This window comes from Pogoniulus pusillus, chromosome 21 (assembly GCF_015220805.1).
Source record: "Pogoniulus pusillus isolate bPogPus1 chromosome 21, bPogPus1.pri, whole genome shotgun sequence".
NCBI classification, from domain to species: Eukaryota; Metazoa; Chordata; class Aves; order Piciformes; family Lybiidae; genus Pogoniulus; species Pogoniulus pusillus.
The window spans coordinates 8,409,335-8,431,602 of NC_087284.1; the positions used below are offsets into that span (position 1 = coordinate 8,409,335).

The following is a 22,268-nucleotide window of genomic DNA, read 5'->3' on the forward strand; positions in this document are numbered from 1 at the left end:
ATGATCTGGCCTAGGAGATGGCCACCTGTTTGTGTATGTTCACACAAAGCACATGCAAAATGAACCAATTTTTACTTTCAGCAATGTGACACACCTACACACCCTGAGAATTCAAGGCTTTGCTTTCTTTTTTTGTCCCAACTCCTTCCCACTGAATTTGTCTTCACCTTGCACCTGAATCACAGGATCCAACACCCTAGAAAATGTCTGCACACCAGACATTTTCAGTTTGGTGGAAAACTGCGCTTTTGAAAGTAGTTTCCCTGCTTAAAGGTATTGAATGAAGGAAAAGCAAGAACTGGAGTTTCACTGCCATTCTCTACTACAGTTTGACAGAAATTACACATGCAGACCACCACAAAACATGTCCAGTAGATGTTTTTGCACATACAGAGATGAATTTCCAGGCTACTGCCTAATGATCAGTTCTCTTCCAGGTGGACATCCCAATCTGGAGGCACAGAGCAATGATGTGGCTCTTCACCCAAACCCTGGAAGATAGATCACCTGTGTTACATTAAGTCTCATCCAACAGCAGTAGGAATCGGTTTGCAGCAGACAGATGAGTGATGACTGCCACTTCTCTCACATGAGATACAGGTCATGACACCCAGAAGTCATGCTACCAAGCTATCTGAGCAGCTCACCACCATAAATTATAGGATGCTCCTGAGATGCAAGAGACTCACGGTCTTTTACTAATCCTCTAGGCCTCTGCTACATGTGAACATATGCTGTGTACATGCCACCCTTAAGCAATGGAAGCATGTCCCTGTGCTCATATGTACAGCAACTCCACACACATCCTCAAGTCCTCATTTCATTCCTGTGCTCAAGTGCTTCATTGTGACACAGATGGGAAGAGTGAAACCAGATTTGTGTGGATCCAAAGGGAGGTGCAGGGGATGGATAAAGGGATTGTCTTCTGGCTGCAGATCTTAACTGAATTGCCTCTGGTGTCCAGGAATACACTCCACACAAAAAAAAACATGGGAGCTATTTAGAACTAAAATAAGTATGTATTCAAGATGGGAAAATGCATTTTAAAAATATTTATTAAACACTCAATTTTGCTGAACTTGGAAGGTAACTTTTTTTCCACTAAAGGCAACTTAAGAAATGTATGAAAGAGGTAAAATTACAAAAAAAAAAGCCCAAACCCAAACCCACAGCAGCCCCAGCTGTCAGGCCTACAGTGTACTGCACCAGAAAGGTCACTAACACACAGTAAACTCACTGCAGCATTTCCAGGCAGTCATGTCTTGCAGAAGCTCTTGCACAAGAACCTCTGCCTTCAGGGCAGGCACATCCTTTGATGGCCTCCTGGATGTATCTTACCTCTTTTGATGGCCTCCTAGATGTACCTTCTTCTCTCCCTCTCCTCTCCATCTGCCCATACTAAAAAGTCTCAGGAAAACCCTAAGTCATGCCAGTCTGCACAATGCATGCTACACTCAAGGCCAATAATCCATTACTTCCACAAACAAAACGTTTACTTCAAATGTGTGAGTCCACAGAATCACAGAATGTCAGGGGCTGGAAGGGGACCTTGAAAGCTCATCTAGTCCAACCCCCTGCCAGAGCAGGATCAGCTATACCAGATCACACAGGAATACATCCAGGCAACTCTTGAATATCTCCACAGATGGAGATTATCTGATTGTAACAGAGGACAAAAAAAGTGTTGTGTGGCTCAGTAGTTGTCAGCTATAATTCTCTATTCCAAGGTAACTAAAATGTTAATGTTTTGCTATTCACCATAGCCCACATTTAACATTTGGCCTTAAAACAGAGTCAGACTTCAGCCATTCCTTTGAAAAAAAAAAAGGACCACCCTTCCACACTTTTCATTTAATAGTAAAGTAACAGAAGTACCATAATTAACTTGAGATCAGCTTTTCCTGCTAATGTTTTATTCAGGCTGAGCTTCATTAATAAAGATGAAACTGGACTCATGATTGCTCCATGTTTACAAAACATCCAGGCTCCTTTACATCTCGATTAAGCATGAACAATCACTGAACACACAATTCCTTAAAAAATTCCCCACATCCCAAAATTGCATATTTTTGAATTTTTAAAATTCACTAAACAAACTTTCACAGAGTGAACCCTAAAGACTGTTTGCCAGGAAAACACAAGCCCAAAACCAGAAGCTGGGATCCTCCATGGGAAAAAAAATGTTAAGCTGGACCCCAAAACACACACATCCTCCCCGTTCAACAAGCAAATAAGCAAACATTCATACAGAGTAATTTACTCTAAGAATGCAGGTGCTTGGGTAATTACCCACAAGTTTTAGCACAAATTTCAGTTGCTTTACTGTGTCACAGTAAGTTTTCTCCTTGTTTGGTGAAAGTGGGCAGTGATTTCTTACTGGACAGCCAAGAACGAAAACTCAGCCCAGAACCTGGGAATTTGGATGCAAGTTCAAATAGGTTGGGAGAGAGAAAAATTATGAAGACAAAAGGGGTTTAAAATAAAATAATTGAGTTTTTTTTAGAAGAAAGAAGTCAGGTGTATATAGCAGTATCATTTTTTAATGCCAGGTACTGGATCAAAGAATGGGCCAGACTGCACTGCATTTTCAAAGTAGCATGACAAGCGACACGCTTAGAGAAACATTTTAGCACTGCAGATTACAACAAACTATTCAGTTCACTTCTAGACAATTCAGCAAAAAACCTAGGTAATCCAACAAGACAAGGCAGCTGCAAATAGAAAATGAATAGTCACAATCTAAAGCCGGAAGAAAAACATCTCCAGAACTCTTATTCATAAAGAGGACCGAACGGACACACACCGTGCGCACACACGCAGGCAGGGATCTTGAGGTTTTACTTATTGCTCTTATACAAGGCTGTGAGCAGGCAAATGTCCGGATCAGAAATTAGGTCAAACATGCATTTCAGCAGGCACAAGAAGTACAGGAAATTCATTTTAAGGAAACAATGTGCTGTCACATAATACAGGATGGTATTCTGCTAATGTAATACTTACATCACTAATAGCGGATAAACTCCAGGTCTGCTTGTTTGCATAATGTGTTATGCAGTGTGGTATTTTAACCTAATTTCTGATTTTCTCTTTCATTCTACACTCTCCATGCAAGGATCAAGACAATAGTTTTCAAGTCAGCTGTTCTCTGCAATGCCAGAGAAACCTTGGCCTCAAGACCTTCAGGCAGGCAGGTACGGCTGGAAGGAGGTTAATGTTACAATCGCTGCATCTCCAGGACCTGCTTTTTGACTGCCTTACTTTTTTGTGCAGTCATTGACAACTCAGATAAAAGGAATGCAGAAGCTGGCACAAAATGCACCAGCATTGTTCTTGGAGCATCTTCCAACTATGCTACGTGCTCCTGATACAGCCACTAATTGCTACAGGGAGTAAGGCAGTAAAGGGTTGAGTCCTGTATCTGGTCACTTCCTCAAGTGTCTTAGAAAGGCAAGATTTGTTTTGTGAGCTGGCTTTCCTTTACACAATAAGCAGCATAGTATGGATGTCAGTAGAAATTTGGCTACTTACTGGCAACAAGAGACTAGTTGGTTGACAAGACACATTTTGGAATACCTGCTGTTCCCTAATGCAACCAGACGAAATGTGCTGCAGAGAGCTGTCCATGTAAGTACAACACTCCTAAGCCAGGTTTTCAAGGTACACTACACATCAGCCTTGCATGAGAAAGGCGATGAAGGTGTTCTCTGGGGATTTACCTTGTTTCAGCTGTGCTATGCATACATATGACAGTAGATAAAAATCAGCACAATGGTTACTCTCCATACATGACCCTACATACACCATAACAGTTAAGCACCATTTATGCTCTTCTTCAGTTACAGAAACCAAGGAAGAAAACTGTGGTTTGGGAATGTGGTGGGGAAAAATCCATCACAAAAATCAGAGGTATGTTCCTGACAGAAGTCCTAGCATTGATGGTGAACCAGAAACCAGATTTTGTGATAATCAGAAATCCACTGACAGGGCTAACCTGGTCAGCATAGCCAAAATTATGCTCTCTGGTGGTATGGCACTGAGCAATCCCTAATTAATTGTTAGAAAACAGCAGGTAGGCAACAAGAGGTCATGCTTCAGAGAGGTTATGCTTTGTTCTTGCAAAAAGAAGTAGTGCAAATCAATAGATTTTTGCTGTCTTATTAAAGGTTTACCATGTGCTACTTGATCCAATCCCTAAATCTCACACAAATTTCAGACTTGCCAAACACCCAGCTTCACACTAAGCAGTACTTTACTGGCAAGCAGCAGTACTAAAGCCAGTGGGACTGCTTAGAGCAAAGCATTACCGCCATGAAGGGTCAGAAATCTGGCTCTTTGCAAAGTGAAAACTGGGAATGACTGGGCTTTCAGGACACTCACAGGAGGAGGGAGACACTTGTTGTTTGTTTTTTTTTTCCAATCTGTCTTTAAAAAGGCCAACATTTGCAAGACTGAAATGTGGGAATAGACTCTGTTATGCTCACCCAGATGTTTTAATGCTATGACAGCTAGGGTGGTTTAGAAGGGACAGCCTACCTAGCAGAGGATTAGGCCAGCCTGGGTTCTTCTCCCAAATATGTCACTGCTTCTTACTAGATGATTGGTCTCGGCTGGGATGGTGAAACTTCCTTAGAGCAACTCCTCTATTACATGGGTGCACAACTGCATGTCCTAGGAAAGTGGGAGGCAAACCAGGTCTAAATTCTTTTAAAACAATTAAGAGAACCCAACCTCTAATAAAAGAAAAAGAACAACTTACTATCACATCTTTGCAAGAGTTGTTCTAAGACTTCTCGTTAGCCATTTCTTCACTAATGGCTATGAAGGCCAGGTCATTGGGAAGCCCTGCTGCAGATCAGAGGTAAAACAGTGTGTTCAATGTCTACTATTCAAAGCCATCCTTCTCATTAAGTCGGTTAAGCAAAAGTGTTTTGGCTGCCTTTTTAGGTATTCCTACTAACCCACTTCGCTTCCCTGCTTGGAAGGTCCTTCAAATAAAGTATGCTGAAAATGACACTTCCCTGTGGTTGACACAAAGGGGGGGAAAAAAAGAGAGGCAAAAATCGCACATCATGGAACAAAACAACTGCTTGCAAAATGTTTCCTTCTAAAAACTATCATACAACTCCCTAACTTGGTTTAATTAATGTGCCACTTTAAATGTATTAAATGCCTCAGCAGCTAAATGATTTCTTGGTTTTGCAAGTCTCCCTCCCCTCATTAAGAAATAATGCATGTGTGGACTAGTATTGAACACCTTGTAGAGAGTCACGCATCAATTCTTCTTTAATTCTACATGGAGCAGTTTGGGTTTTAATCTCCTGTGTTTAGAGAAGAGCTCATACTGTATACCTTACAGTATAACCAGCTACATAGAGTTCTTTCATCTTGTAACATAATAGGGGAAAAAAAATCACATTAAGTTGCAGTCCTTTTGATAAATGATTGTGGTGACACATGCAGTCCTCCTCAGTGCCACTGCCACCAGACACGGGACATGATTTTCTCTGCACGCTGCCGAGGCCTGATGCCGCAATGCTGAGAGCTGCAGTCAGACCAGGACACCTCTGCCCTGGTGCACAGCATTCTGCAGTCATTGGGCAAAGCTGCGGTGAATTGTCTTGCTCAATACCACTACCACTGCCCCAACCCAGACCCCTGGGGAGCACACCCTTCCCTCCCCATTTCAGCCACAGGAGATCACCGTGAAGCGCTTGGAAATGCAGGACATGTTGTGGAGGACAATGCCCAGCAGAAAGACCAGGACGCAGGCCACTAGAATCACAGTGCAAACCCCTGACCAGGTAGAGCTTTTCACAATGCCTCTTCGGTCTGGCTCCTCTGCTCCCCCCTCAGCAGGAAGGCCACCCTGAAGTGGCTGCTGCTCCGGTGGGATCGTCACCACTGCCAGGGATTTCTGCTGGCCACCGGGCAGGAGGCGGCAGCCAATGTCTCCTGGCAGCAGCGCCCTCTCCTTTGAGAGGGGCAAGGGCAGCATGTAGCAACCATTGCTGGGGAGTTTGATGAAGACAGGGGTGTGCTCCGAGGTGTGGGGGATTGCAATGACAGCGATCACCTCGGGGTCATCAGGCAGCTGCGACACAGAGTACCCCGGTGGCAGCTTGGTGATCCCACGGCACCAGGGACAACGCAGGTCCTTCTGGCTGGTTCTCATCTGCTGCAGGCACACAGAGCAGCAGGTGTGCTTGCAGTCCAGCAGCTTGGGCCGCCGCCGTGGGCTGTAGTAGTTGAAACAAATCTGGCACTCCAGCAGAGAGTCCTGGGACAAGGTCTCCATGGCAGCCGCCACAAGGAAGCACAGCAGGACTGGCAGTGAGCCTCACTCTGGCACCTTACAGCCAAGAGGCAGCACCTTCGCACCACTTCTTCTCAGGACAGTGATGGGCAGCAGTTATGGGGAGCGCAGGAAAACCTCCAGCCAGAAACTTTCAGTACCTGAGACAAACAATGAAACATGAAGGAACAGGTTACTTAGAGGAACCATTGGGAACAAGTAAGTCCAGCTAAGGGGAAATGAAAATAAGTGCTGACCCTAGAATCTAGCAGGAGAAACAAATTTGTGACCCTTAGCAAGAAAGCATCTTCCCACTAGCTTCAAACTGCACAGTGGCAGATGTTCAGGTCAGCCATCACTAGATGTTGTTTCTTGTTGGGTTTTGGGTTTTTTTTATCATATACAACTTCTACCAAACTGCCAATCTACCACTTAGTTACAGTCACAACTATAACAAGAGAAGCTACAGCACCTTTAGCATCCACCTTTTGTCATATTTTCCAGCTGTTTCAGCTCCTGCACCTTAATGATCATTCTCATTTAGTCTTTCAAACCCCTGAAGACTTTTAACCATTGGGGTCAACCACTAAGTCTGCATCAAAAGTGAGGGAAAGGAGAAAGAAATTATGTTTAAACAGATGAATTTCCACAGGCTCCTAAACTTACGGAATTCACATGCATGAATGAACAACCAAGTAGCTATAGTGAAACACCTGCTCACAACAGAAAAGAAATAACACTGGTTTTAGTTGAAATAACTCTCTGATTATATAAGCAGCTTGTTTAAGCACAGCCCTCTGAAACATACATCTTCTCATGAATAAAATCTTCATGCAATGCAAAAGGCTATGATAGGACCAAGGACAAAGCAACACCAAGGTAAACAATCTATCAATGCACTGAATAAAAGGCAAATTGCTACTAACTTTATTCACTACTATTCTCTATTCATTACAAAGGGATTCTTTGTATTTCCTTACTTCTAATAGTTGCACCAAAAAAAAGCAGCTGTGTTTCCTTTCACAGTCAACTGTTTAGTTTTTTTTTGATTATGGTCATTCCAACGTATTGTAAGTCACAGAAACATTTAGGTTGGAAAAGACTTTCAGGATCACCAAGTCCAACCAATATCCTTACTCTATAAGGTGCACCCTAAACCATATCCCCAAACACCACATCCAAATAACTTTTATAAACACATCTAGGGTTGGTGACTCCACCACCTCCCTGGGCAGCCCACTCCAATGCCTGATCACTCTTGCTGGGAAAATATTTTTCCTAATATCCAGTCTAAACCTACCCAGTTGCAGCTTGAGGCCATTCCCTTTTGTTCTATCACCAGCATCAAACTCTTCACAACCTCCCTTCAGGTAGCTGTACACAGGAAGCAGTGCTATTTTTTACAACTTTTTACATTGCCTTTCCTGCTATGTTTGAAAAAGTATCAACCTGAATTTCCAAAATATCTGCATGGTGACATTTTATCTTCGTGTATTGTGATTTTATTCCCAAAGCAGAGCTTTCAGACTACAGGTGTCAGAGGACTTTTTTATTTCCATACGATTACTTCTTGCTCTTCCCTCCAGATCATAGCAACCAGGTTGCAACACGCTAATCACAGGATCATAGGATTAGGGGTTGGAAGGAACCTCTGGAGATCTTTGAGTCCAACTCCCCTGACAAGACCATATAATCTAGTTCGGGTTACACAGGAATGCATCCAGACAGGTCTTGAAAGTCTCCAGAGAAGAAGACTCCACAACCTCCCTGGCCAGCCTGTGCCAGTGCCTGTAACCCTCACAGTAAAGAAGTTCTTCCTCGTGTTGAGTTGGAACTTCCTGTGCTGTACTTGCTCCTTGTCCTAACATAGGGCACAAATGAGAAGAGGCTGTCCCTTCCTTCTTGACACCCAGCCCTCAGATATTTATAAATACTTATTAAGTCTCCTCTCAATCTTTTCTTCTCCAGACAAACAAGCCCCAGGTCTCTCAGCCTTTCCTCATAATGCAGTGCTCCAGTCCATTCATCATCCTAATCAATAGGTGACACTTCTGAAACAGAAATAACATAGTTCAAGAAGAGAAGATGGGAATATATGCAGGGTTTGCAATGCAGGATAGCCCTCTGGACCACACTGTCTCATATCCAGTTTCTGGAATTTGAATAAGAAAACAAAACACAGGTCATGTCTTCAGATGCCAACAACTGATACCACTGACACTGGCAGAATTGGCTCTGCTGCTGATTTTGTAACAGCAGCTAATTCCAACTCCCATGGATGTTCAATAAACATGTAGTTACTATCCTGATGGAGGGGCTGCAGTTAGGAAGGCAGGAGCTTGTGAAACGCAGGCAGCAGCTAGAGAGGGAAGCAGCGGGTGCCAGCTGCCCCAGTGGCACTTCTGGGATGATTTTCCTCAACAGAGCAGAGAGGCCACTGCTGGGAGAACCTTGTGTGCATGAAGCCAGCACAAGTGAGTAGGTCTCCTGCTCTGCCCCAGTGCCGTATTACACACGCTGTTAACAGATACTCTGTGTGCAGACAGCCTAGCCGTGCCACAGAACAGGCTATGCATTCACTGTCCACGTGCAGGCCACACCAAGGGAAAGTGAAGAAGATTCAAGGTTTTATCTTCTTGATCCTCATCTTCGCATTACTATCTCCACATCATAATGGTACAAGTAGGCACAAATGAAGACTGTCAGGAAAAGTCATTAAAAGATTGGAGAGCATCTGAGGGAAAAATGGAAGAGAGCTACCCACAATGCCAGGCAATTCCTGGATGGAAAGCATTAAAATACAAAGGCCAGATTTGAAGTTTCAGAAAGGAAGCACAGAAAGCATCAGATCCAGCTTCCAGCCACAAGCAGTCCAGTAGTTCTCTATTTTGCACAGCAGTATCCATACAATTGTTTTTTGGTTGTGCTTATGGCAAACTTTCATCTGACACATTACAAGAGTCAACTCTGATCTACTGTATCCACAAATCTATCCAAAACAGGCAGGTACAACAATACTGCAGCATTATTGTGAGAAGAAACCCTATGTCTGGAAATTCAGAAGCCAAGGGTTATGTTTAAAAACAGGGTGGAGGCATTCCTTCTGCAGATGCAAATCAGTGTTTCTGCACAGATGCTCTGCCCTCTACATTCTGGATTGCAGTGAACTGACTGATGTAAGTTCTCTGTTCTTATTTAGCTGTAACCTGCAACCATCTCTCTTGCATGCTACAAGTAAAGCAGTTTCTGTTGATATTAATGTAACTGGGATAAAGAGTTTTCTGACCACAGCTCCTTGTTCAGGAGTCATAAGCTCATGTGCTATAAAGCCTGCATCCCCATCCCAGTGGCATTCTTACAGTAGGATCACACAGAACCACAGAAGGTTAGGGGCTGAACGGGACCTTGAAAGTTCATCTAGTCCAGCCCCCTCTGCCAGAGCAGGATCATCTATACCAGATCACACAGGAATGCCTCCAGGCAGGTTTTGAATATCTCCAGAGAGGGAGACTCCACAGCTCCCTGGGCCAGCCTGTTACAGTGTTCTGTCACCTTCACAGGGAAAAAATTCCTTCTCACGTTTGCATGGAACTTCCTGTGCCTCAGCTTCCACCCACTGCCCCCTGTCACTGGGCACGACCAAGCAGGCCTGGCTCCATCCTCTTGGCACTCAACCTTCACATATTTATAAAACTCAATGAGGACACCCCTCAGCCTCCTCCAAGCTAAAGAGCCTCAGCTCCCTCAGTCTCTCTGCTTGTAAGGAAGATGTTTCATTCCCACAATCCCATGGCTTTGTGCTGGACTCTCTCAAGCAGTTCCCTGAGGCCCTTCTTGAACTGAGGGGCCCAGAACTGGACACAGTGTCACCAGGGCAGAGTAGAGGGGGAGGAGAACCTCTACTCTGCCCTGGTGAGGCTGCATCTGGAAGATCAGTGCTAGGAGAGAATGAGGTTTTCATAAGTGAAGGTTAAAACACAACACCTCCAAGCACACACCACCTAAGGAAAAAAAAGAAAATCCACCCCAGGAAGAAAATTTCAGCTGTTTTGAATGCTAAGGAATGCTGTGAAGTATTTCTCCAGGAGATCCAATTTTAAAGCATTAGCACAATCTGTAAGAGGAAAATGGAAAAGAATGGGGCCAGATTAAAAGGGTAAGATGGGATTTACAACTTACACGACTTATATCCACGTATCTGAACCGTGTATTTGCAGAAGCTGTAAATATAGTCACAATCCCATTTTGATCTGGTGCTGAATCAAAGGGGAAATGGTCACTTCCAACTGTGTCTTGAAGTTAGACTTCTTTTCTTTCCTAAAAGAACAACTGTGTGATCCGGTTTAGGTGATCCTGCTCTGGCAGGGGAGTTGGACTAGATGATCTTTTGAGGTCCCTTTCAGCCCCAGTCTTGTGGGATTCTGTGAACTATAAATATTATTTCAAGTAACAAGGTTGCACTGTGTATACCCATCCTGAGTTATGACATTTCTTACTTCACCAGAATGTCTCAAATAATTATTAGAGGTGGATTTTGACAGATCAGTGGCAACCAACTGGTCAGCAGAGAGCTTAGAATGATTCTGTGATTCTGTGTCTAAAGAGAAGTTAAAGAGTAGCCACAGCTATCTAACCCCTTGGCCTTTATTGACACTGCCTAGTTCAAAGGTTGGATGTGCAGCTTCATGGGTGAAATGTAGCTTTATTCCCAAACACACTTTGAAAGCCTCACAACTCTCCTGAAGTCTGCCACAGTGCAGCTTGGGAGATGAAAGTAAGTCAAGCCATCATCTACAGACAATTAAATTGCATCTATTCATTTTGCAGTAAGTATATTGAAAGGAAAAGCCACAGAAGGTCAGTACTCTTCTACCACTTCACTATAATAACTATGCCACAATTCAATTCTGCTGCAGACCTCCTCTTGGAGAGGGAACTGAACACTCTAATTTGTGCTCAACGCACTTCTATACCTGTTAAGGTAGCGAATGATCACAGGTGCACATCTTGCTCAGAGCTTACTCAGATCAGACTCTTCTCAGTGTTTTAAGCACAAAGACCAAGCCAAAGTCGTTGTTTTGCTTCCATCACCCAGTGGTGCCCAAGGAGGGCAAGAGGACTCTTGACAGGAAAATGGAGAACACAGAAGATCAGAGAAGAGTGTGTTGGGGATATTTGTATGTCTGTGCATGAGAGACATGTGTATGTGTACACAAGGGCAAGCATGTAGAAGGGAGGGCTGAAGACTGTGACAGTGAAACCACACACATAGACAAAGGCAATTTCAACTGCAAGAAGTGACTGTCTGGCACAAACCTGACAGCAACTGAAAGCTCTTCAGGGTTGACATCTAACCAACAACACAGATAAAAACTAACTGGGCATTAAAACCCACAAATTCAAAAACTCAGGCCAGGTGCAGCAGGAGCAATGGAAGTGAGAAAAGACAGCCCTTGCAAAGAAGCATCAGGAGACTTCTTTGCTTCTCTCACAACCTCTACTCCTTCCTGCAAGTCTGCTCAACAACCATAGGGCTGAAGTGAGAGATTCTCAAGCAGCTGCACAAACCCAGGTAAGAACTTGCCAAGTCGATGACCTCTGCAGCTTAAGATCAAAGTACAGCCGCATGGCTGAGAGCATGGCACAGAGGTCCTCCTTGCAGATGTGGGCTGCTCTCTGCACAAGCCAAAAGTTTTTAAGATTTCATAGAATCAGTCAGGGTTGGAAGGGACCACAAGGATCAGCTAGTTCCGACCTCCCTGCCATGCCCAGGGACACCCTACCTTAGATCATGCTGGCCACAGCCTCATCCAACCTGGCCTTAAACACCTCCAGGGATGAGGCCTCAATCACCTCCCTGGGCAACCCAGTCCAGGCTCTCACCACTCCCATGCTGAGCAACTTCCTCCTCACACCCAGTCAGAATCTACCCACCTCCAGCTTTGCTCCATTCCCCCTAGTCCTGTCACTCTCTGAGAGCTTAAAATGTCCCTCCCCAGCTTTTTTGTAGGCCCCCTTCAGATGCTGGAAGGCCACAAGAAGGTCACCTCACAGCATCCTCCAGACCGAATAGCCCCAACTCCCTCAGTCTGTCCTCACAGCAGAGGTGCTCCAGCCCTCTGATCATCCTTGTGGCCCTTCTCTGGACATGCTCCAGCATCTCCACATATCTCTTGGAATGGTGGCTCCAGAACTGGATGCAGTACTCTAGCTGGGGTCTCACCAGAGCACAGTAGAGGGGGAGAATCACCTCCCTCGACCTGCTGGCCACACTTCTCCTGATGCAGCCCAGGATCTGGTTGCCCCTCTGGGCTGCAAGTGCACACTGCTGGCTCACGTTGAGCTTCTCGTTCACGAGCATCCCCAAGTCCCTCTCCTCAGGGCTGCTTTCCAGCCAGTCACTGCCCAGCCTGTACTTGTGCTTGGGGTTGCCCCGACCCAGATTTGAGAAATGATTGTGTGACTCAAGAGCAATAAAGGTCTTCAGAATGAAATAGGCATTTCAGATGTTTGCCAGTCACTCTATCTGTTCTGCTCATACCTTGTTGGAGGCCACAGCAGAGCCCAAAGCTCTAGCCGTTTTGATGAGCAAGAGGTCAGGAATGTCAAGGCATCAGCTTCCTACACCCTGAAAAGATGAAAGGACGTTTGCTGCTCTCTTGCAATTAGTAGCTTCCCAGCACAAGGCAGAGAGGTGCTGCAGGAGGGAAGAAACTGAAGGTTGCTTCAGCTAGTGCAGGGCAGCTACAGACAGTGAGAGGAAGAAGCAAGCACAGGTTCACTGCAAAGAGAACTCTGCACAAAGCCCGACTGGCCAGGTCAGAAAACAGAGCTATTTTTGGAACTCAGTGCAAAGAAAGACACTGAACATCCATGACAGGAGTTGGACAATGAGTCAAAGAACAAAGTAACGGCAAATCCTTGCCTATGGACATGATATTTTTGCTATGTAAGAACAAGCTCAGCGACGCTGAACAGAAAACACAGCCTTTAAGAGGAGCTGCCTCCACTGGAGAACTCAGAACTGTCTTCACACATACCTCCCTAATTATTAGGGTACAAAATCACATTAAATTGAAAGCCCCCAAAATACACTTTGATGATGCCCATGGAATTTAATGTAATTCACATATGATTAAATGTTCCACCACATTTCTACAGACTGCCTTCAGGGTGTGCTGGTGTAGTTAGCTGATCGCTGAAAGAAAGCCTTAAAAAGTGTGCTCAGACTCAGGTAAGTCTTTAGGCATGGCAAAGGTTAACAGCACTTTGAGCAAGGCAGTGCACTGATGAGTCTTCACCTTTCTCAAGGAAGGTTCCTTACCTAAACTCCCCAAACACATTAAGAATTCCTTCACAGCATTACTAAGTATGTATGATTTATGGTGAAGTCAGATCCATTCAGGTCGAGTGCCCTGAGGCTGGATGGGAGATGGGGGTGAGGAGGGAAGACTGTCCTTAATAGGGGAGCTAACTGCAAGAGTCATCTGCCCACAGATATGAAAGGAATTGTGTGCTAGATTCACTTCAAACCAAGGGGGAAGGAAAATATTGGCTATTTGGAATGATTTCTGTGATGAAATTCAGCATCTGTGTATGTTTTCAACGAAATCATGTTTGGACAAAACACAACTGGGACTGCTGCAAACACCCAGGACATATTACTTGATTTCCCCAGAATATCCTTTACTAAATGATCCTGTTTATTTTTAGGCTGTTCTGTAGCACTAATTACCATAGTAGCTGAGAATAGTACAATGATTAAGTTATTCATCACAAAAGCATTGTTAAGAGAAAAGTTTTATCATCATCTAAGAAAAGAAGTGCTGAGAGATGAAGCAGTTGTTCCAAGGTCATGCAAACACTACCCAGATTGCCTCAAAGCTCCTTGACAACATCATCATAGCTCCACTTTTCACCTAATGAGCCACTGGGCAGAGGTGACATTCTTTTCTGAAACAGAGGATCAACAGAGCTCACCAAACTACCTGTTTCTCCCTATCTCTTCCAGCTGGCAGCACGTCCATGGTATTCCCAAGAGCTCTTGTGGCATTCATAGAACATATCAGCTTTTCCACAGATCATGAAAGTCATGAGAGGTTGTGGTTCAGAATTTAAAGTATCTCCACAGACAGAGTTCATCCACCATGCAGATTCCAAATGAGAGACTTCATGCATTTTGAGGGCCAGAAAGCTAACAATAGGATGATAAAGTGAATTTATTCTTCTCTCTAGAATTCCCCATTTTCCAGGCACCTTCCTCTCAGTCAGGCAGTCCACAGCCACAATGCTTTCCATTTAGTTGTTCACAAATGCAGATAAATATTGCAGAACAGAAGACTTTTAACTTGGCCAAGTCTTTAGCAAGCGCAAGCCAGTACTGTTTCTCTAGCTTTAGTCCAGCTCTTGCCAAGATGAGAATCAGGTGTACACAGTCCACGATGTACAAAGTCATCAAAAAATAAAGCTGAGTGAAATCATGGTATATGAGCCCACAACATCCTATGAACCAGCACCAAGAGATTCATGCTGATGGACAGAGAATCTGCTCTGGATGATCTCAATAGCAAGACCAAACAGGACAGCAGCTGCCCTGCCTCTCTGGCAGCTGAGCGATCAGTGGTGGATCACGAAAAAGGAGCCTAGTTGCAAAGTATTGTCTCACAGCATTTACCTCAGAAACTGTCACCAGCCAGCCCTAGCAACAAGAGATAGAAGCAGAAAGGTCACCCACAGGAATGTAACTAGATGTAGAAGTTTATGGGGTTAGAGCAAAATCAGAAGAGGTGAAAACACCAACCTTTGGTGCTTATAGATAACAGAGAGACTCACATGGTGCTTGCTGTTCCATCTCACGTCGCCAGCTGTGCTGCTCCCTCCTTTTATCTGCAAACTTTGACATGTCCACATTCCCTGACTCCAAAGACCTTATTTCGCTCAAATATGACCATGATAAGCTGCACTTTGTTCTAACAGCAAACACTACTAATGACCTGCAACGTCAGCTCAGCACAGGTTCTTACTACTGACTCCAAACAGTACAGCACAGCTCATCAGTCTCATGCAAGATGCTTTACCACGTAGAAACATTTGACATCGAAATCCTCCACAGAAATGTACCCATTTCAGCCAGACAGAGACAGAAAGCAGACAGCTTTCCTGCCCTCTTAGTCCCTTGGCAGCCCTCTATGCTGTTGGAGGGTGTTGGAGCCCAAGTGGTGGGACCACAACTGACTTGCTTCTCACCAGCTCAACTCTGATAGGTCTGCAGGCTTCTGACAGTCACTGTCAAACTACCCCAGAACTCAGGGTCCCTAAATCTCCCAAGCTCTCTCCATCCTGGCAGAGCAAAGAGGACCCCCAGATAGAGCTCTGTCCTGCTAGAAGGAGTGTGAAGGTACTGTTCTCCATAAATATTTCTCTTCCAGCATGAGGAGCACACAAACAGAACGAGAGGTCTGTCTGACTGTGGTCTTAAGACATCCCAAATCTGAACATTTCCCAGCACAGGATATTAAAAGGTTCCTCCCAATCTGCAAATAAACAAAGTCTCCAGCAATTCAAACATCCCAAGGGATGGTGTCTATTTCTACAGTCCACACCAAACACACACTTGCAAGGCCATTAGCACTTCTTCAGGCTTTTTTGGCTGCTCTCAATCATGCCTGACTCCTTCCTAAATCTCAGGTGAGAGCAATTAAAAGCCTTTTTTTTTTCACTACCAAGTAAGGGACCCATTTGCCACTCCAAGTGACATCATGAATGAGAGTGGGAGGGGTGGTGTGAAAAGAAATCTATCCCTCACCTCCTGAATGAAATCAGCACAAGTGGTTAACTGTGACCAGGGCAGGTGGTTAGGTGACTGGCAAAGAGATTCAGAAGTCACTTCCTTAACTTGAAATGAAGTCACAAGCCACTGTGGCAAAACAGGAGGAGCTATGGACATTAAACTTGCTTCCAAGAGCATCTTTTAAATGTAACACAACATCTTCTTTCTAAGAAATCTTCGTTCTTGGCAACACAGCAGAATTCTGTGGCAGTCAAAATCCTAAGCCAGAGAGAGGCATGAAGCACCTGATCACTTAAACAATGAATTTTTGTTCTCTTATTAGAGCTTTCTGCTTCCTCTGCCATTGATAGTATTTGCCTGATAACTAAAATGAAACTTAATTAAAAGATTCATCCCTCCCTCCCCTGAGGAGTTGGTATTAGACTTACAAAACACATCAACCCATCAAAGAAAAAGAGGTAATTTTAAATAAGGCTAAAATGCAGATATTTCTTCCTGATACAAATCTGTGGGTGACTGAGTGGGAAATTGGCTTGAATTAATGTATTAAGACACCATTTTATAATTACAGGAGAGACTGCTACAGCTCCCTAAGGTCATTGAGTGGGTTTTGATAAAACTAGGTCAAAATCTACCTGCCTAAGGGCCCAAACAGAGAAAGAAAGTAATCAATACATGTTCACACACTGCCTATACAATTTAAAAGCTGAAAACTCAATTTCCAACTTACCTCAGGAAACAGAAGTCCTTCAAAAATTAGCTTTAATTGTTTCAAGTTCTGCTTTGTCCTTCTGCCTGCTCTGCCATTCTCTGCACTCCTCACATTCACCCAAGCACAACCTCCTGAAGACACAATTCTGCAAGCCACATTGCTGACCAGCTACCTTCAAACAGCTGCTCTCAAGGATCATGATGGTGTGGGAAAAGGTTATTTCTTTTTTTGCTTCAGAAAGTAAAAATTGTAAGCATGACAGATCTAGGGGGCTCAGAATACCACATCCTTTCACAGTGGAAAAGATGGGATTAAGAAATTGGAAAATATTTTCTTAGAAGCCAGAATCACAAAACATCAGGGACCTCAGAAGATCATCTAGTCTAACAACCCTAACAGAGCAGGATCACCTATAGCAGATCATACAGGAATGTGTCCAGGCAGATCTTGAATATCACCAGAGAGGGGGACTCCACAATCCCCCTGAGCAGCCTGTTCCAGTGTTCTGTCACCTTCACAGTGAAAAAAACTCTCTCATGTTTCCACAGAACTTTCTATGCCTCAGCTTCCAATCATTGCCCCTTATCCTAATACTGGGCATCACCAAGCAGAGCCTGTCTCTGTGCTCATGGCACATGCCCTTCACATATTTATAAACATGAATAGAAACACAGAATCATAGAATCAACCAGGTTGGAAGAGACCTCCAAGATCATCCAGTCCAACCTATCCCCCAGCCCTATCCAGTCAACTAGACCATGGCACTAAGTGCCTCATCGAGTCTTTGCTTGAAGACCTCCAGGGACGGTGCCTCCACCACCTCCCTGGACAGCCCATTCCAATGGCAATGGCAATAAGGTCACCTCTCAGCCTCCTGTCCACCAAGCTAAAGAGCCCCAGCTCCCTCAGTCTCTCTGCTTGTAAGGAAGATGTTCCACTCCATTAATAATTTTTGTGGTTCTGTTCTGGACTCTCTCAAGCAGTTCCACAAGGTCCCTCTTGAATTGAGGTGTCCAGAACTGGACACAGTATTCCAGGTGTGGGCTCACCAGGGCAGAGTAGAGGGGGAGAAGAACCCCTACTCTGCCCTGGTGAGGCAGCATCTAGAAGATCAGTGCTAGGAGAGAATGAGGTAATCATAACTGAAGAATAAAACAAAACACCTGCAGCACACACCACCTAAGGAAAAAGAAGAAAACCCACCCTTTGCCTTTCTGCTGAAATCTGCAAGGTAAAGGCCCTCGTGTTTAGCAAAAGAGGTGTATCTGATGTCCTAACAGAAGAATGAGTCCCAAGAGCTTATCTTCATGAGAGTGGAAGACAGCCAACTAATATACCTCCTCAAGGTCAACTGCTGTCATTCTCTAATGCAGAAAAATTGTGATCTTCATGCATTTTTGGCCTCTGATAAGGACTATAGCTACTCTGGGTCGCAGCACTGGTCATTCTGGTTTGCAGATTACACCAGAAGGAACTGGAACCAATCCAAAAGCTCCTTTCTTATTGGAAACTAATCATTCACCCTGTAACACTCTGTCAGCTGGTAATATTAATAACACACTTCCTGAATTTTGGGAGCAGTCCAACTTTCACTGCAAATATGGATCACAAGCTGAGTTAGACCAAACCTGAACTGCATACATATGGATGATTCCCTGTTTTGTGATTTATCTCTCCATCTTTACACCTCCAAAAGAGATTTCACAGAATATACTGGATAAATTATTTTTTCCCATACTTTCCCAAACCACATGTTTCTACCCGTGACTACAAACACTCCACAAGCTCCAGTTCAGACAGTTTTTCTGAAGCCTGGCATTAGCTACAGAAGTGAAAGAGATGACACTATGCATGGACACAACTAATATGGAATCTAGTCTCAGCAGCCACAGGCAGATCGAGGCAGTCACTAAATGCCAGATGCTTTTAGTTCCCCTGCACCACCCTGAAACCTGTAACCTGAAGAAACAACACAACCTGTTCAACCCCTTCATCAATGACATTGATGAGGGGACAGTCTGCTCAGCAAGTTTGCTGATGATACCAAACTGGGAGGCTCAGCTGAGACACTTGCAGCCATTCAGCTAGACTTGGACAGATTGAGAGGTGGGCAAAGAGGAACCTAATGAGGTCCAACAAGGGTAAGTTCTGAGTCCTGCACCTGGGAAGAACAATAAACTGTGCCAGTACAGGTTGGCAAGTGATCTGATGCAAAGCAGCCCTGTGGAGAAGAACCTGGAAGTCCAAGAAGCTACCTATGGGACAGCAATGTGTCCTTGTGGCTAAAAAGGCCAATAGGATCCTGGGTTGCATTAAGAGGAGTGTGACCAGCAGATCATGGGAGGTTCTCCTTCCCTTCTAACTCTGCCCTGCTGAAACCACACCTGGAACATTGCATTCAGTTTTGCCCCACCTCAGTTCAGGGGGGACAGAGAGCTACTTGAAAGAGTCCAACAGAGGGCTACAAAGATGATTAAGGGGCTGGAGAACTGCCCTATGAGGAGTGGCTGAGGGACCTGGGGCTTTGGTCTGCTGAAGAGAAGACTTAGAAGGGAACTAATCAGTGCTTACAAATATCTGAGTGCTGGGACAGGCTCTGCTCAGTTGTGCCCTATGATAAGATATGGGGCAATGGATATAAACTACAGGACAGGAGGTTCCACCTCAAGATGAGGAAGAACTTCTTTACTGCAAGGGTCACTTACAGAGCACTGGAACAAGCTGCCCAGAGAGGTTGTGGAGTCTTCTACTCTGGAGACTTTCAAAACCCATCTGGATGTGTTCCTGTGTGACCTGCACTAGATTTTATGGTCCTGCTCTGGCAGGGGGGTTGGACTCGATCTGTGTAAGTCCCTTCCAACCCCTAACATCCTGTGAACCTTTCCAAGAGAGCTGCAGCTGAAACAACTGGCTCCACATCAATTCACTTGGCCACATTACACTCCAAGCCCCACTAACACCTGGGAAAACTGCAGACATGCAGTGCAACAATAAACTGACACCAAGGAAGGCTCTTGGCTGTCTCCTTCATGCCCATGGACATGGCTGTGAGAGAGATGAGAAAATTCCCATGAACAGGCTCCTAGGATGAATCCTAGATTGCACCTTGCGGCTAAGCAATGCAGTGTTCTTCTTGAAGGCGATGACCAGGTTAGCAGCTTGGGTTAGCACCACCACAGCCCGCTCTGCTGAGATGAGATAAACTACAACTTTGCAAGACTGACCTCAAATCTGCAGACCTGATACTTCCCTGCTCCAGCAGCCAGGCTGTGATGGGGATCAGCAACTGGAGCAGCTCAGGCACAGGAAGATAAACTATTCTTGCTCATATTATCTGAAATCTACTATTGCTTTCCCTCATAGAAGCAGCATTCAATTCCATGAGCTGCTCACCTTCTGTAGCTGAGGGAATTTTATCAGATCTGTCAAGCTTTGTCAGGTTGTATTTCATGCTTTACAGGGAGATTCAAAGTTTGGACCAGATGTCACCCATCGTACTCCTGCCAGTCAAAGTCTGGCTGCTTTTGAAACCTCCTGGTGTGAAAATAGCCTCCGTGTGGCAGCACTTACAGGATACAGAATTTTTGCTGTATGAAAGACCAAAAATGCTTGGAAAGGACCATGTTACTTTATGTTAAAGCAAAACAGAGGAGACTGGGAGAGGATCTTATCAATGCTTACCAATATCTAAAGGGTATGCATCAAGAGCATGGGACCAGCCTCTCCTCATTGATGCCCAACTACAGGGCAAGGGGCAATAGGCACAAAGACAGGACATTCCATCTTAACATAAAAATGTCTTTGAGGATGACAGAGCACTGGAACAGACTGTCCAGAGATGTTGTGGATTCTCTTTATCTGGAGAAAGTCAAAACTTGCCCAGATGTAATCCTGTGCAACCTGCTCTGGGCAAACATGCTTTAGCAGGAGGGTTAGGCAAGGTCCCTACCAATCTCTACTATCCTGTGATTTTGTGATATCAGTCAAGATTAAGTAAAATGCTTTACCTTTTAATTTTGGCCCTAGTTCTGCAGTGCTTGTAATGTCTTAAGACTTCATTAATCTCCACAGTCCTAGGCTCACGGGATTATCACAGGATGTTAGGTGTTGGAAAGGACCTCAGGAGATCAGCAAGTCCAACCCCCCCACGACAGAAGGACCATACAATCTACTGCAAGTTGCACAGGAATACATCCAGGCAGGTCTTGAAAGTCTCCAGAGAAGGAAACTCCACAAAGTCTCTGGGCAGCCTGTTTCAGTGCTCTGTGACCCTCACAGTAAAGAAGTTCTTCATGGTGAGGTGGAACTTCACTACTTGATGGACAATCAATTCAGCAAAAGCTGCTAGCTCCATTTTTCCAAAGAAAAGCCTGAAAACATGAACTTCAGAAGCCCCAAATTCCAGTTAGGTAGAACCCCTAAACTTCAATCTCTATCTTGCAAGCATCATGATTTCTGCATACAAGCTAGAGCTACCTAAAGAAATACAGCTTTGAGATTAACAACTTCATTGATGATTTCAGATCAAATTAAGCAAATACTTTCTCCTTGGGCAAATATGCTCATTCCCATTAAAACATCAGCCCACTGCAACTTTCACAGAATCATAGGATCAACCAGGTTGGAAGAGACCTCCAAGATCATCCAGTCCAACCTATCACCCAGCCCTGTCCAATCAACATACTTTCCCAAGCTTCAAAGCTCTGTTTGGTTTTTTGTTGGGTTGTTGTTTGGTTTTTTTTTTCACTTTAGAATCTTTGTGATTAAAATCAAAGCCACTGCTACTGTTCAGCATCAGATTTGTTCCTCTGTGACCTGAGCTAGATTGTATGGTCCTGCTCTGGCAGGGAGCTTGGACTCAATGATCTCTTTGGGTCCCTTCCAACCCTCAACATCCTATGATCCTGCTCTGGCAGGGGGGTTGGACTCGATTTCAGTTTGACTATCTTCTTTCAGAAGAAACATCTAATAAAGTAACACAATAAGGGCAAATGAAGCTTTCTGTGCTAACTCTGGAACAACTCCTTCTGATGTGGCCAGCAACTGAGTGAGATAGAAATACCTCTTACGCTGCTCTAGTGCTGAATGTGGAACGCTTAGGTCTGTCAAAATACCACATTTTCTTTTCCTCTCCCAGTCTAGCAAGAGCAAATGAGATAAACAAACTCTGACTATCGGCAGTAGATTCATACAGCATGTTTTCAAAGACTGTTATTCAGCTATTTTTGGTTGCTGGCTTAAAAAAAAAATCACAATGTGGGGCATTTTCAACAGACAAGTCACGTCTCATGATGTGATCAAAGCCTGAAGAGGGTTATGTAGCTGACAGGATTGCTTTTTTACAGGTGTCTTGCTAAGGATCTAAAGGATTTAGCTTTGAAAGGGCAGGTGGTTCAGGGATTAGTTTTTTTAAAGTCATATTCTTTTCAGTAGTCTCAAGAGTATATCCCAAAATCATTAATTCTCTTTGAAGA

The 22,268-nt window shown here is 44.4% G+C and overlaps 1 protein-coding gene across 1 annotated transcript in view; it reads right to left on the bottom strand.

Moving 5' to 3' along the window:
* Positions 1 to 1,836: 1,836 nt before the first annotated feature.
* The window catches only part of RNF152 (ring finger protein 152), a 66,195-nt gene continuing 45,763 nt past the window's right edge, over positions 1,837 to 22,268 (bottom strand). Inside the window, exons 3-4 of the mRNA XM_064160837.1 lie at positions 11,266 to 11,413; positions 1,837 to 6,453 (exon numbers count right to left, since the gene is read on the bottom strand). Of these exons, the coding sequence (XP_064016907.1) occupies positions 5,684 to 6,295 (612 nt within the window). The 5' untranslated portion in view covers positions 6,296 to 6,453; positions 11,266 to 11,413 and the 3' untranslated portion in view covers positions 1,837 to 5,683. The remainder of the gene's footprint in view (positions 6,454 to 11,265; positions 11,414 to 22,268) is intronic.